Genomic DNA, 16577 nt, shown 5'->3' with positions numbered 1-16577 from the left:
TGACATGGAAGTAAAGAAAATTAGGGAGACACATAATTTAAGTAACAACCCCCCCTGTTTTTGTTGTTTTTAGATGATGCTGCAAGTGTGATTCAGTTTGGTAAATCTGCTAAACGGTCACCAGAATCTACTCAGATCGGACAGTATGGGAATGGCTTGAAATCGTAGGTATTTGAAACCTCCTGAAACCTTTTGGTTTGGCTAAGGAGGTATAAGAAGCAAGAAAGATAGAGTTTTGCTTTTCAAATCATTCAGAATTTTTGCATTGACTTGGCTTGCTTCCCTAGCACTACTTATGTCCTTTGTGTATGTCCTTTAACCTTATTTCAGGAATCAAGTTTAAGTTGCAGGCCAACAGCATTCCATGTTTTTATTCTCTCAAGGCAATTTTGTATAAGACAGGGGACCCCCCCCCCAGAATACCCTTAGCACTTTATAGGTAATAATTAAACTAACATCCTATGAAACACTGGGTGATCCCACCCAGCAGTTGCTGCATGTTAAGTGGAGACAATATAGGAATGTGTGGGCATATTTCCTGATTCCCCCAGAGTGTGTGGGCAGAGTAGCCATTGCACAGCACTACCTTAAAGAGCAACTCATACAAAAAGCAATCTTCTGGTCTGGCTAAGAAGAATTTGGTTGTCTTCTGTATCAGATAGTCCTTGCAGATTTTCATAAACAAGCACGTGTATACTCCCAGTTGGCTGTCTGTAGCTACAAACATTGGAACAGAAATTACTTGAATATAGCCCGAAATCCTGATTTCATATGAAAACTATTGTTGCATGCTACCCCAATCTCAGAGCGGTGCAAGATTCCAGGGGTTCCAGGCGCTTAACCCAGGGTTCATGTTTTTGTTTGGTAATGAAGCACAGTGGAAACTGAGATGTCTTTATGATATATGGTTTGTTCACACACATATACAACCTCAGCTTAATGGAGGGGCTCACTGTATTGACACCCCAAAAAGTGTCTTCTTTCTCCCATAGCTGCAGCCTTGGATTCAAGCAGAAATCGGCCATGGCACACACTATTTCCTATCTGCAAGCTTTCCCCCTCTGGGTTACGCCACAGCAAACTCAGACCTCAAACTGTCCTTCTAGCTATCTAAGAGCCGGAGGAGGGTCCCCTCCCATTTGGCACAGAGCCCCCTCTCTTTTGCTCTCTTAATGGCCCATCACCCAGGCGATTGCCTCAACACAGGGAGCTGGCTTATATTCTAACATTTGGGGGGGGTTACAGCTGGCTGGCACCCACAAACTCATAATATATTTCAGCCTGGTATGCCAGGAGTTAGTTGGCAGTTACACTCAGGTACATTGCTCATGAATCAAGCAATAGAGATTGAGCAAAAATCAGCTGACTTGGGACTGAGTAATGGGGCTCCCTTGAGGCAACTGACGCCTGGCAGTAGAGACATTAATAAAGACAGAACTCACAACAACCAATCTCTGCTGAGCAAACATGTTGCAGACAGAATTATTCCAATTATCTTGCTCATGTCTTTGTGTGATATGAGTGATTAATGAGATGAGATCTACTGCTAAATCCTTTGGAGTGTCTTATGAAACCATTTCATCACCATCATCATTATTGTTTACTGATAATTTGTATTGCAGATAAGAGTTAAGCAGCAACTGTTGGTGAGGTTTCTGCTGAGTCTTCTATGCCATGCTGTCCGAAAGCAAAAGAAAGTGCACAGTATGAGTTCTTGAGACAACAAATAACTTCAGCCAAGGAGGATTTAATGCCTTTGTGGACTGAACCCTAAATCCAAATGAACTCTGCCGTTTCCCAAACTTAGAATCAATAGAATCTTAAGAGTTGGAAGGGATTCAAGGGTCATCTAGTCCAACCCTCTGTGATCTCAGCTAAAGCATCCATGACAGCCATTCAACCTTCTGGCAAGCCATCTTCAAATTTTATTTTATCTATTAAATTTGTATACTGTTCTTCATCCAAAGATCTCAGCCTCCATGGGGAGAGCATTCCACAAAGTGGAGTTGCTGAAGAAAAGGCGTATTCTCGTGTTGCAGATTTCTCAAGAAGGACGCACACAAAGAAGGGCCTGAGCTGATAATTGCAGGGTCTGATTCAGTTCATATGGGGAGGAGCAGTCCTTAAGGTATTGCAGCTCTCAGCAGTTTAAGGCTTTATAGTTCAAAGCCAGCTCTTTGAATTGGGCCCAGAAACTAATCGGCAGCTAGGCCAGGATTGGTGTAATATGCTTAAATTATCTTGCCCCGGTGAACAACCTGGCTGCCGAATTCTGCACCAGCTGAAATTTATGTAGCATGTGCAGAGGCAGCCCAATGCATAAGTTGCATAATCTAACTAAGTGGTTACCAGAGCATAGGCAACAGAAGTTAGGCTATCCCTGTCCAGGTAGGAGTGCAGCTGTGCCATCAGCTGAAGTTTATGGAAAGCACTCGGTGCCACTGAAGCCACCTGAGCCTCAAACAACAGCAAAGGATCCAGAAATGCCCACAATGCTCCTTCAGAGGGAGTGTGACACCATCAAGAGCAGGCAACCTCTCATCCATCTGATCTAGGGAATCACCCACTAACAGTCTTACCTAGATTGAGCTTCAGTTTGCCGGCTCTCATCTAGTTCATTACCAAGGGAAGACAACAGTCCAGCATATCCACTGCCACACTTGCAGATGTAAAGGAGATGTAGAGCTGTGCGTCATCAGTATATTCTGACAACGTATTCCAAAAGCTAGATAACTTCACTCAGCAGTTTCATGTAGAGGGAATAAAATTGAACCCTAAGGAACTCATATGTTGAAGCTTCTACGGAGGTGAAGAGCACTCCCCAAGCATCATCCTCTGGAAATGGCCATCCAAGTAAGACCAGAGCCACTGCAAAGCAGTGCCAGCCATCCCTGACTCGGACAGCTACTCAAGAAGGATAGCATGGTTAATGGCATCAAGCCACTGAGAGGTTGAGGAGCATTAACAGGGACACATTTCCTCTGTCTCTCTCCCAATAGAGGTCATCATACAGGGTGAGCAAAGGAGTTTCCTTGCCAAAACCGGGACTAAACCCAAATTGAAAAGGTTCCCAACCTGTTCCTTCTCCCTAAGTTCTGGAATATACCAGGGAGCCAAGTGGGCTCCACAAAGCAGGAGAGGGCACTGGATTTGCACATTTATCCAAATAAAACCACTTGGCAGGCAGCAGTATTGCTTCCTGCATGTTGTCAGTGGGATTTCATAGTCTGGAGACGGCGAGAAGCTAAACTCATGGTGGTGAACATGGTGGTTTGTCTAAGAAAAAATTACAAGCTGGTTTGTTGGAGTTACATCTAAAAGCTCACTTGCAGTCATGTGATCCCATGACAGTTGATACCCAAAATCTATAGTGGGTGGAGAGCACCACTAATACCAGTTGGCAGACCTTTCAGCTTTGGTGAATTAGATTGAAGTAATCACTTGAAGTAATGGCAAGTTCTTAAAGAAATGGGAGTGCCTGATCATTTCATCGTGTCTCCTGAGAAATCTATGTGGGACAAGAAGCTACAGTTAGAACTGGATATGGAACAACTGATTGGTTCAAAATTGGGAAAAGAGTACGACAAGGCTGTATATTGTCTCCCTGCTTATTTAACATATGCAGAATTCTTCATGTGAAAGGCTGGACTGGATGAATCCCAAGCCGGAGGTAAGATTGCTGGAAGAAATATCAACAACCTCAGATATGCAGATGACACAACTTTGATGGCAGAAAGTGAGGAGGAATTAAAGAACCTTTTAATGAGGGTGAAAGAGGAGAGTGCAAAATATGGTCTGAAGCTCAACATCAAAAAAACTAAGACCATGGCCACTGGTCCTATCACCTCCTGGAAAATAGAAGGGAAGAAATGGAGGCAGTGAGAGATTTTACTTTCTTGGGCTCTATGATCACTGCAGATGGTGACAGCAGTCACGAAATTAAAAGACACCTGCTTCTTGGGAGAAAAACAATGACAAACCTAGACAGCATCTTAAAAAGCAGAGATGTTACCTTACCGACAAAGGTCCGTATAGTTAAAGCTATGGTTTTCCCAGTAGTGATGTATGGAAGTGAGAACTGGACCATAAAGAAGGCTGATTGCCAAAGAATTGATGCTTTTGAGTTACGGTGCTGAAGGAGACTCTTGAGAGTCCCATGGACTGCAAGAAGATCAAACCTCTCCATTCTTAAGGAAATTAGCCCTGAGTGCTCACTGGAAGAACAGATTCTGAAGCTGAGGCTCCGATACGTTGGCCGCCTCATGAGAAGAGAAGACTCCCTAGAAAAGACCCTTGTATGTTGGAAAAGATTGAGGACACAAGGAGAAGGGGACAACAGAGGACGAGATGGTTGGACAGTGTTCTCGAAGCTACTAACATGCGTTTGACCAAACTTCAGAAGGCAGTGGAAAACAGGAATGCCTGGTGTGCTCTGGTCCATGGGGTCACGAAGAGTTGGACACAACTAAACGACTAAACAACAATGACTTACGGCTTCTGGAGTTCAGATGCTTTATTCATGCAGGAACTATTCATAGGATGAGTGAAATAGAGAGAAAAATATCAGACATCTTGTCTGGAGAAAACAATAAACAAAATTGCTAAGCTTTAAGGGTAGAGTTAACTTAGATATGTTACAAGTAAGTGCTGGCTAGGTTGTTACACAAACAGTGCCCTCTAGTAGTTTAAAGCTACATGCATCAACTAGAAGCTTAAAAGAGGGTAATGTATTTGCTTTCCTCCAACAATATTAGGTGTTTCCTGTGGTCTAACTTCTTGGATTTTCACAAAATGCATAATAATAGTTGCAGAATATTTATAAAGTTACAGCTCTAAATGGAGATCTTCTCAATTCTTCCAAAGGAAGATGTTCTTATTCATGACCTCGCAGAAAACCCTTATAGCAAATATGGACAAACTGGACAATTCAACAAACTATCCATAAAACAATGAACCAATTTATCAGACAGAAAATTGCCTGGGTTGCACCTTAAAGAAAGCCTTCATAAACAAAAAAAATGTCTTCAGTAGGTACCTAAACATCTTCACTCAAGGCATCTGTCTGGTAATTTGTTCCAGAGAGCTAGATTTGCAACACTAAAAGCCCAGTTTCTAACACAGGCTAAGTGTGCCTGTGGGCAACCCTTTCACATGCGTGATTTACAGAATATGTGCTCGATTCGTACTTTTAATTGGCATCAACTCAGGTTGTCATTAGCTCTTCTCTCCTTCAGAATGATCTTATGATGAAAGACCACCCCAAGTCTTCACAGGATAGCCTGTCTATGAACTTGTACAAAATGGAACAAAAGGAAAGAGCTGTGACAAGTAACTGTCACTAAGATGTGCTGTACTGTACCTCTGTTTCCTCAAGTGCATGTTGCAGATACAGTATGTAAGAAGCTCCCTCATACTGAATCAAACCATTGACCATTTAGCAAACACATCATTGTCTATGCTGGCAGTAACACCTCTCCAGAGTTCCAGATGAGGGCCTTTCCCAGCCCTACCTGGAGATGCTGAGTGTTGAATTTGAGCCTGTCTATAAGCAAACCATGTTTACCATTGAGCCACAGTCCCCTCTTCAAAAGGACTAGGGCAACAAATAGTGTGTGTGTTGAAATCTAAATTTCAGTTCAACAAGAAGTTTCTCTTCTGAAACTAAGTAGGAGAGCATTGATCTGTTGTACGTTTATATATTTTGCTCCATATGTACATCTAATCAAACTGCCATGGACGCTCCAAGGCACAGAAGCTACTTGAACTCTGGAATATGGGAAGAATCTGGATTATGGTGTCTATTCTGTTATTTTACATCTACATATAATTATTGCTGATGGATTTTAATGCCAGAGTAGGACGGGACAATTGGATTATTTGTAGGAAAAGTCTTATCCATTGAAAAATACATAATATAAAAATCAACTACTATTTTGGATAACTGGTTGACAACCCTAATGAAGAATTTTAGTTGAGTAATCATACACATTTGATTTACGTATTTCCCAAGCTCAACATAGGTGCCATATTTTGAAACATCAGTTGGAAGTACAGTGATACCTCGCAAGACGAATGCCTCGCAAGACGAAAAACTTGCAAGACGAAAGAGTTTTTGGTTTTTTGAGTTGCTTCGCAAGACGAATTTCCCAATGGGCTTGCTTCGTAAGATGAAAACGTCCTGCAAGTTTGTTTCCTTTTTCTTAAAACCGCATTCCTATGGGAAACCGTGCTTCGCAAGACGGAAAATTCGCAAGACGGAAAAACTCGCAGAACGAATTAATTTCGTCTTGCGAGGCACCACTGTATGACATATTTTTAATGCTGTCATTCATTAGAAATATTATTTTTAAATATTTTTCATATTGGAAGTAACACACCAAAAGCAAAATAGTCTCAGAAGTAAGCAAATCTGTCTTCCTTAACCTACTTAAATATTGTCCTTGTTGATTAAAACTGTTCCACTCCACTAAATCAACAAGGGTTTTATCTTATTAATCTACTAGCTAGGGTTGCAAGTTTTATTAATGATGTAACTACATATCAGAAGTCCTATAAACAGGAAATGTGGCAGAAAGTTTAGTGATATGATTCACGCAAGTGTCCAGATAAATGAATGTGTTGCATTACGATTTATACAACAGAGGTGCTGATTGGATGTGAAGTATCACTCAATTTAGTTAGCGGGTTGCTGGTTTTTGTTGTGCCGTTATGAGCAAGTCAGTATCTTGGTCACACTGGAATGTGACTTACCAGTAAGTGTCGGGTACTTGCTTCAAGTTGGAACAGTAAACAAGATTACATCTTTGGTTATCAGGAAAAAAAATGCTGTTTATTAGGACATGGATAACAGAGTATTTTAATATTGCTCCTAAGCTGTACAGTGGTACCTTGGTTTGCAACCGTTTTGGATTACAACCGTTTTGGATTACAACCACGTCAAACCCAGAAGTGTGTGTCCCTTTTTTATTATTATAACCCCCCTTCTTTTTTTTGGTTGGGGGGGGGAATTACAACCTTTTTTTTTTTGGGAGGTCCCATTGGCGAAGGCACGCCTTGGGTTACAACCTGTTTTGGTTTACAACTGGACTTCCAGAACGGATTATGGTTGTAAACCAAGATACCACTGCTTCTGCTTCAAATATGTGATTAGCTATAATCAGTGTATTGATCTTGAGTAAGACTTGTTGGTATGTACCTTAACACTGAAATCTTCCCATAGGGGTTCCATGCGTATTGGCAAGGATTTTATCCTCTTCACGAAGAAGGACAGCAGCCTCACTTGCCTCTTCTTGTCTCGCACATTTCATGAGGAAGAAGGAATTGATGAGGTTTGCAAACATTTTGTGACTTGTAGAATCAAACAGTATATACAGCTATATCAACTTAAGCCTGTTCTTATTATGTATTAAATATGAGGTCCTCCCTCCCTCCAATTATTATTATTTTTACTATTTTACAATATCTTAAATTTGTTTCAACTTTTTGCAATACACAAATTATTACTACTACTACTAATAAGATTATGAGCCAGCTGAATCAATAATGGAAAATCTTGGAGTTTCTTGAAAGCTTGTTGGAGATGACCTTCATTAGACACTCATTAGTTTTGGATTGTCTACTACAGGGATGAGGAAGCATTTTCAGTCCAAAGGCCACATACTTTCTGGGAAACCTGAGGCCCCCATGTCAAAAGAAGGCAGCACATTTAATATGACTTTTACCTTTGTGCAGTAGGGTAGTTTTTGCGTGGTCTCAACACATCCCTTTCCGCCCTCAGTCCAGGCAAGCTAAAAGCATCACCCAAGTTCAAGGACACATTCCAGCTAGCCAAAACATTCAAGGATCCAAAGCAGGGTTGATTAGTCCTTAGCAGGGTGGAGTGCCTTTATAGTGGAGGATAAGTTTTATAAATGGGGACCTTTTAGAAGCTGCAACCTTACTGGATAACTGTTTGAAAGTATCCATTTCAAGTCTTTTTTTTTCTTTTTAAATGGTAGGTAATTGTTCCACTGCCCACCTGGAATGCTCGTACTGGGGAACCCTGGACAGACAACATGGAGAAATTCTCCATTGAGACTGAACTAATTTACAAGTATTCTCCCTTTAAATCAGAGCAGGAAATAATGGAACAGTTTAACAAGATCTCTGGGGACAAAGGTGAGAATATAATCTTCATAAGGTCAGAGATTTGTGCCCCAAAAGGCACTATATATGCCAAATTTGATGCTTGTGTGTATGATAAGAGCCCAATGCTTATGGGGTTTTTTTTACCCAAAGAAGGAACGGGTATATGACAGAGTTAATATTGTTGTATCTGATGCCTCAGGGACTCTGGTGATAATCTTCAACCTCAAACTGATGGATAATGGTGAACCTGAGCTAGATGTGACCTCAGATCCCCGAGACATCCAGATGGCTGAAACACCACCTGAGGGAACGTAAGCTTGATGCAGCCTAAGCTTCATATCTAAGTCTGTTTCTATGAAGCAAATTACTTCATGGGAAAGGGCATCCCTTGCTTGTAGCAGCTGAATTATTTTTGTGCTTTGGTGGAAGTAGAGGTTCTCTGTCTTCATTTAACCCTTCACGGAGGAGATTGTGGGTTAAATGACAGATATAGGAAGGAGAATTTTATGGGCTTGTGAGCACTCTTGAGACACAGGGGAGTCGCAGCTGACCCTTGAGGAATGTTTAAATTCAAGGCCTGTTTCTAGCTGACAGGATCTAGAAATGAGACACTGGTCAATCACAGGTATTCACTTGAGAAACAGAAAGTTGGGAATGTGTGGGTGTTAACACATGGAATGTAGTCTTAAAGCCATATCTACATTTAATCCTCTTTCAAGGAAAGCTAACTTCAGAGTTCTCTTAACGGGCTTACTGAAGAATCTACCAAGTTTGGCTGCATGTATTAGCTTTCTGTTGTTTGTAGTCATCCCGTCTCCTCCCTCGAGTTCTCTCTCACACACAGAAAACTTAGGAGAGCTGGGACTCATCTCTCAGTTTGCACTAACTGTGGCAAAAGTCAGAAATGGAGGTGGGGTGGAAAATCATGGTTTCTCCAAAGCCTGCCCTGAAGTAAGACCGTTAATTTCACAGCAACCTTCAGAATAAGGGCAGAAGCCATGAGAGAGATTCTCATGGCTTCTGACTTCCCCCAATGGTGCTATAAACACAGAGGTAGGACCATGTCACTCTCCAAACACCTCTGGGAAAATGAAGACAGACTCACTTAGCTTTGAGTTAGGTGGGGGGGAGAGCATAAGGGTTGTCATGTTCAGCCCAAACCAAGTTGATTGGGTGAAGGTGTATGTCCTTACCTGGGTTTAACTGAGTTGCCCTGACACTTTTTGCACCCTGGGCATATGTGAATAAGCTTGGTCTCCTTTTCTGCACACAATGATGATCAGCTAGTGAATGGGTAGAAGGCTGATCTTAAGGGCTGGGGTTGGTTTTCTGTCTCCTTTGACTTCCTGTCAGGGATTCGTTAGCTGTGATTCCTGCATTGCAGGGGGTTGGACTACATGATCCTTGGGGTCCCTTCCAACTCTGTGATTCTATGATTTTCGCCCTCTTTCAGGAAGCCAGAGCGTCGTTCCTTCCGTGCTTATGCTGCTGTGCTCTACATTGATCCCAGAATGAGAATATTTATCCATGGACACAAAGTGCAGACTAAGCGTCTTTCCTGCTGCTTATTCAAGCCTAGGTATGAGTCATAGCCAAGGATTTACTTTACGAGGGGGCTGTTTTTGCTGCGTGCCACAATTTCTCAGCAGGGTGAAAAAGTTGCATAGGGCTTGTCCACACTTACCTTTGCCCCACACTTTCCAGGCACAGGTCTGTGCTTTAAACCTCTGTGTCAGCACTCCCCCCTCCCCCTCCGCTATTTCTCTGTGAAGCCTTCTCCTTTAACACTGAATTGGAACAAACGAAATTTTGGGTTTTCAGAGGATTGCTGTTCTCTCTGATTAAGTGGTAAGGAGCGGGTTTTCATGGGGGAAAAAATAGTGCTCGGACACAGAGCTTTAAAGCATGGGCCTGTGCCACAAAAGGAAGACTGAATGAGCTCAGAATGAACAGTGCCATTTGGCCCCTGCACAGCACCTCATCTTTTCCAAATGTAGGATCATTGGTCTTGCCCTCTTCCACCTGTGGGAAGATGCTGGCTTTGCCTCTTTGCCCTGTGTGTGGAATGCACAGGCTGGGGGAGGTGATGTGCTTTGTTTTACAGAACCTTCTAGAAGGCTCTGCCTGTGGCCTGGAGAGACTGTTCTTATTTGTAAGGCTGCATAAAATGTCCATTCAAAGGACATTACAAAATCTAGAGCCCACACCACCTTGCTTACAACTAAAATCATATAACTACTTAGTTTATTCAACAAATAAACTTGATCCACAGCTCCCAGTTTTTCAAAGTCTCATAGTTATTTACACCTCCAGCACCCCCCTGTTACCCCCTTGCCTACCATCCACTTTGGGAATCACTAAATTACAGAATCCCGATAAAGGACTTGCTGCCTAAATAAACTATGCAATAAAAGTGATATTTTATCTGACCAGGGACTTTGGGTCAATAGTTGTATCTAAAGTTTGCTGTTTAACACAGTGTTTTCTCTCTCCTGCCTCTGCCCCCTCTGGCAGGATGTACAAATATACTTCCAAGCGGTTCAAGACCAGAGCGGAGCAGGAAGTGAAGAAAACAGAGCATCTGGCTCGGATTGGTGAGTTCCAGGGCTGGGTGAGTCCGCCCACCCACCTGCTGCCTCAAAGTTCTGATAGCCTAAGTAATTCCGGTCCAGTTCTGCTCTTTGTGTTACTTAAGGAATTTTTCAGTTGATCAGCAATCCGATGGGCATCTACAAACACACGCACATTGGTCTCTACCTTTGTCAGGTCATTCCATTAAACTGAATGTACACGTATCCTGTCTATTTTCTGAACCAGGTTCCCTAGGTCGGTTCATGGATATCACTGGAGCTGTGCAAAGGACCATTTGCAAAGTGATAGCCTGGTCCCAAAATGATCAGGTCTTCATATAACTGTAATTGACGTACGTGCCATTGCAAGTAGAGGTAGCTTCTTGCTTCTACTGTGTAGATTCTTGCTATTTTCTGATACACTACATCTAATACAGCTCCCCCGAGAGCCTGGGTTTTTGTTTTTTGTTTTTTGTTTTTGTTTGGTTTTGCAGTTCTGTTTGCATTGATTCTACTGTCTCTTTGCGTTTTCAGCTGAAGAAAAGGCTCGGGAAGCTGAGAGCAAAGCCCGTGCTTTGGAGCTGCGCTTGGGAGGGGACCTCACTAGGGAATCCAGGGTAAGATCTGTAGTGTCTGGTGGTTGATTTGAATTCCTGGTGTTCAAGAAGGACAGGGGCACATTTCCTTGAGCTAAGCAGGACTGCTGCCAGTGAATGCAAGAGGCTGAAAGAATGGTGTCTGGTTAGGCTCTCAAAACAGTTCGAGTGTCTGTTCTAGCAGGTGACAGTCAGTATTTCTGCTGGTTTTACTCCTCCTCTGCAGGAGTTAAGAAGCCCCTACGAGTTGTGCCTATGTTCTAAAGTGATGTGTGGTGAAGGGAGGCTGAACATCCTGTGAATAGGATTTGGCCAATTCATCTCTGCATTTATGGCTCATGTAGGTAATAATTGCATAATTCCCTTTTACTTTCATAGAGTTTCTTCTTTTGGAGAAGATTCATTTCAGAATATTCACAGATCAGAATTGCATAGAATCAGAGAATGAGGAGCATAGTTTTACAGCTTGCAAATCTGTGAAAATAGTACAGGCACAATTAACAAACAAACAATCTAGCAATAATAATAATAATAATTTATTATTTATACCCCGCCCATCTGGCTGGGTTTCCCCAGCCACTCTGGGCAGCTCCCAACAGAATATTAAAAGCACAATAAAACATCAAACATTAAACAGGACTGCCTACAGATGTCTTCTAAAAGTCAGATAGTGTTTATTTCCTTGACATCTGATGGGAGGGAGTTCCACAGGGAGAGCACCACTACCAAGAAGGCCCTCTGCCTGGTTCCCTGTAACCTCGCTTCTTGCAGGGAGGGAACTGCCAGAAGGCCCTTGGAGCTGGACCTCAGTGTCCGGGCTGAACGATGGGGGTGGAGACGCTCCTTCAGGTGTACTGGGCCGAGGCCTTTTAGGGCTTTAAAGGTCAGCACCAACACTTTGAATTGTGCTCGGAAATGTACTGGGAGCCAATGTAGATCTTTCAGGACTGGTGTTATATGGTCTTGGCGGCCACTTCCAATCACCAGTCTAGCTGCCACATTTTGGATGAGTTGTAGTTTCTGGGTCACCTTCAAAAGTAGCCCCACATAGAGCACATTGCAGTAGTCCAAGCAGAAGATGACCAGAGCATGCACCACTCTGGCAAGACAGTCCGCGGGCAGGTAGTGTCTCAGCCTTCGTACCAGATGGAGCTGGTAGACAGCTGCCCTGGACACAGAATTGACCTGTACCTTCATGGACAGCTGTGAGCCCAAAATGACTCCCAGGCTGCACACCTGGTCCTTCAGAGGCACAGTTACCCGATTCAGGACCAGGGAATCCTCCACACCTGCCCGCCCCCTGTCCCCAAAAAACAGTACTTCTGTCTTGTCAGGGCTCAACCTCAATCTGTTCACTGCCATCCATTCTCCAACTGCCTCCAGACACTCACACAGGTCCTTCACCGCTTTCACTGGTTCTGATTTAAAAGAGAAGTAGAGCTGAGTATCATCCGCATTTATTTCTTATCAGAAGGAAGAATGGAAGTTTTTAAAATTATTGTGAAAGGTGGAAATCTGTGGCACAATATTTATGATAATTCACTATGAAATAGACTAAATGTAATGCTTAAGTTTAATAGAAGGGTGCGGTTGTAAATAAATATAAATAATGTGATGAATTAAAAGAATAATACATGATAATTTGAAGAAGATAAAACCCCTGATGAAATAGGAAGACGGAGTATTTATTTATTAAGATATTGCTTAATTATTTGCATTCCTAAGTGGTATACATAAAAACAGTCCACAGAAAATGGGACAATAAAATAATAAGCCTTATTCATTAAACTGAACACTACCATAAAACGTCTTCTGGAACAAGAAAGTTAGTAATTTGTCTAAAGTCCAGCAGTTTGTGTGTTTTCAATATATACATAGACTTCATGAGAATCTGATATTGTGAAAATATAGTTAGTATTAATAAATAAATAAGATAGTCATTCTGTTTCACCGCTACTATTGTAGAATCCTTTTTTAGGGCCACTAAGGAGAAGCTGTGTGTATAAAAACACAAACTTTAGGTAGTGCTTCAAGATTGCGAAACCATTTTAAGTGTGCTTCACATCCGTAGGTCATGTTGCGCCAAGCCCAAGATGTGGCGATAACCATGCGTAGAGAGGCAGATGTTAAGAAGAGGATCAGGGAGGCAAAGCAGCGGTGAGTGGCAGAGCTCCAGTTCTTCCATGCCTCTTGCTTTGTTCCCCTGCTGATAAGCGACTCTCAAGGATCTTGCAGTTCTGAAGGTGTATCCATTTCATTTATACCTTACCATGGGAGCCAACTCTTAGGGGCCAAGGGTTCTTCTGCCCCCCCTAAAATATTTGTGGGGACCGGGGGCTCCCAAAGTTGATGAGCATTGCCATCCAAATGGTGTGCGTGCCCTGTGTCACATGATCAGTTATGCAGGGAGAGCCCCCCCCCCATATTTCATTCAAGCTGGCACCCCTGCTTTCCAAATTCCTTGTTTAAAAAATGTTTTAATTAGGTGTGGACAGTTCTGGATTTGACCAAAGTTGAAGAATACTGTTCTTGGCAATCCGGAGATCACGCAGGGTGTAACTGCTTTTAGAGCTTTTAATTGTTTTTGGAATTTTTAACTGATCTAGAATGTTTTTGTTTTGTTTTCAAGAGGAAGGGCAGGGTAAAAATTCAATAAATACTAATATCAAGAATTCAGCAAAAAAGTCAGAATTTTTGTCATGTGCGGACCCTCATTTGTTGTACACTCACCCTTTTCTCGTCCATACATTTTCATTCCCCTTTTCCCCCCCACTTTCCAATAAGTACCCACAATACACTTGTTATTTGTTGGAAGCATTTGACATGTGAGCCCTCCTGGGCACTGGGAAATACGTTGGCTGTTCTGTGCTTTGCCAGTGGATTTCCAGCCTTATTTGCTATCTTTTCTCTACATCTTTGTTGCAGAGCCCTCAAGGAACCAAAGGAGCTGAACTTCATCTTTGGCGTGAACATTGAGCAGCGGCATTTGGATGGGATGTTTATCTATAACTGCAGCCGACTGATTAAGATGTATGAGAAGGTGGGCCCGCAGCTGGAGGGTGGCATGTGAGTTTCTTGCAGAGACCTCTAGTTAGTTCTTGCCTTAATGACAAGTAAAGTGAATCGGTCTGTTTCCTCCTGTGTTATGTGACTCTTGATCAGCCCCACCCCCACCCTCCTCTTCCACTTGGTGTATTCTGTACTTTAAAAGAAAACGGAGCTGCAGCAAATCAAGTTCATTGCACAGTTATTTTGCATGCTTTATTCAGTTCTTACTATCTTAAGAACATAAGAATAGCCTGCTGGATCAGGCCACCTAGTCCAGCATCCTGTTCTCACTGTGGCCAACCAGGTGCCTCTTCTGGGAAACCCAAAAGCAGAAATATATCTCCCAGGGATATGGAGAAAACACTTTCTCTAATTCCCTCTGATTTCATATGAATGGTTAAATATATTGTGAGGAGTAATCCATTGTTGGTTTTGCATGTATACCCTGAGTTGCATCTTCTAAATTGTTAAAGGTCCCCTCAACCACGAATTGAAACTTCAAGGAAACAGAGACTTCAGGTAGCAAACTGCATTGTTCATAAGAGTAGGAGGCAAACTGAGTTCATCATGGTGCCAAACTGATCCTAATTACAATTTGGCAGAGAGCCTTTGCTCTGCACAGTACACAGATGATCTTGTCAGGGTGATACTCTCTTAGATTAGATAATCTGTTTCCAGCAGAACATTATCATAGGGAACCATCTGTCCATGTTGTGCAGAGATACATGTGCAACTCATGATTACTAGAAACAAATGCATGTTGTTCGTGGCACGGCATTAACGGAAAGCTTCATCTGTGGACGAATTTCACAGCTGCTGTAGCAGCCAGTTTTGTTCATTCATTGGGTCCCTGTTTGCTGGAGCCTTTAATTACATCCAGCCTTTTCATTTCAAACATAAGACGGGGCTGCTGGATAAGGCCAAGGTCCCATCTAGTTCAGCATCGAGTTCCCACCCAGATGTATGTGGGAAACCGGCAAGCAGGACCCAACCACAAGAGCACTCTCCCCTCCTGCGGTTTCCAACAACTGGTATTCAGAAGCGTGTTTGCCTCTGACTCTGGAGGCACAGCATAGCCATTGTGGCTGGTAGCCATCAGTAGCCTTCACCTCCATGAGTTATTCCATCCTTGATATTTAATTAACCCTACTCCGTCTGCCCTACACTGAACCAGGTTCATGTTTGCTGTAGTGGGAAGGAAGGAGCCTGTCTTCCGACTCTGTCCTTCTCAGGCCGGTTGCTGCCTGCAAGCTTATCACTGTTGTGTTTCCTCCCACTCAGGGCATGCGGTGGTGTTGTCGGAGTGGTTGACGTCCCCTACCTGGTTTTGGAGCCAACACATAACAAGCAGGACTTTGCCGACGCCAAGGAGTATCGGCACTTACTAAGGGCAATGGGAGAACATTTGGCTCAGTACTGGAAGGATGTTGAGATTGGTAAGCCGCTCTTGCAATCTGGTGGGATGTTGGGCATGGAAGGGGAATGCTAGACACAGGGAAGGGACAATGGATAGTTATTGTGTGTGTGTTTGTTTGTTTGTTTGCTTGCTTGCTTGCTTGCTTGCTTACTCATCTTGATGCTTTGTTTCGTTTTTCAAAAAAACCCAACAACAACAACAACAACAACCCTCCAGCACAGAAAGGTATAAGCAAGTTCTGGGATGACTTTGGCTATTTATCTGCTAACTGGAACCAGCCTCCATCAAATGAATTGCGTTACAAGCGGCGGAGAGCCATGGAGATCCCCACCACCATTCAGTGCGGTACGTCTGGTAGTGCCGAGTTTCCGGCATTCCAGGATTGGAAAGGTGTTTGCAGGGAGTTGAAGCCCCAGCAGTGCCTTAGGCGGCAAAACAACCAAACTATAGTGATAAAAGGCTAGATTGACACCATGCATATTCAAAGCATGTGGCTTCCTCCAAAGAATCTTGGGAACTGATTTCTTAATTGTGCTGGGAACTAGGAGGTGGGGGGGGGGTCAGCCCTCTCTTGGTGTTCTTTTTTACGGGGGGGGGGAGCAAAGAACAATAAGCATATCATTGTCATTATTACTTCACCCCTGCAGTCATCGGCCAAGTCCCTTCTTTGAGTGCTCTCTCCGCAGGAGGTCTGGAAGCTGGCAACATTAGAGTGGTGGCTTCCCGCTTGTGGAACACGCTCCCCAGGGAGACTAGACTGGAGCCATCATCGCATATCTTTAGGCACCAGACAAAAGCATTTGTTTTCCACTAGGCCTT

The 16577-nt window shown here is 43.0% G+C and overlaps 1 protein-coding gene across 2 annotated transcripts in view; it reads left to right on the top strand.

The window, feature by feature from the left end:
• The window catches only part of MORC2 (MORC family CW-type zinc finger 2), a 45771-nt gene that overhangs the window by 20095 nt on the left and 9099 nt on the right, over nt 1-16577 (top strand). Inside the window, exons 5-15 of one of the 2 annotated variants that reach the window (XM_082203058.1) lie at nt 74-164; nt 7220-7328; nt 7998-8157; nt 8327-8438; nt 9581-9706; nt 10642-10721; nt 11232-11314; nt 13365-13450; nt 14219-14359; nt 15623-15777; nt 15975-16103. In XM_082203058.1, coding sequence (XP_082059184.1) covers nt 74-164; nt 7220-7328; nt 7998-8157; nt 8327-8438; nt 9581-9706; nt 10642-10721; nt 11232-11314; nt 13365-13450; nt 14219-14359; nt 15623-15777; nt 15975-16103 — 1272 coding nt within the window. The remainder of the gene's footprint in view (nt 1-73; nt 165-7219; nt 7329-7997; nt 8158-8326; nt 8439-9580; nt 9707-10641; nt 10722-11231; nt 11315-13364; nt 13451-14218; nt 14360-15622; nt 15778-15974; nt 16104-16577) is intronic. The other variant, XM_082203059.1, reaches the window with a different exon arrangement.

This window comes from Podarcis vaucheri, assembly GCF_965113315.1.
Source record: "Podarcis vaucheri genome assembly, chromosome: 16".
In the NCBI taxonomy this organism is placed as follows: Eukaryota; Metazoa; Chordata; class Lepidosauria; order Squamata; family Lacertidae; genus Podarcis; species Podarcis vaucheri.
The sequence above is the reverse complement of the archived record's forward strand: the minus strand, read 5'-3'. Positions and strand labels throughout refer to the sequence as shown.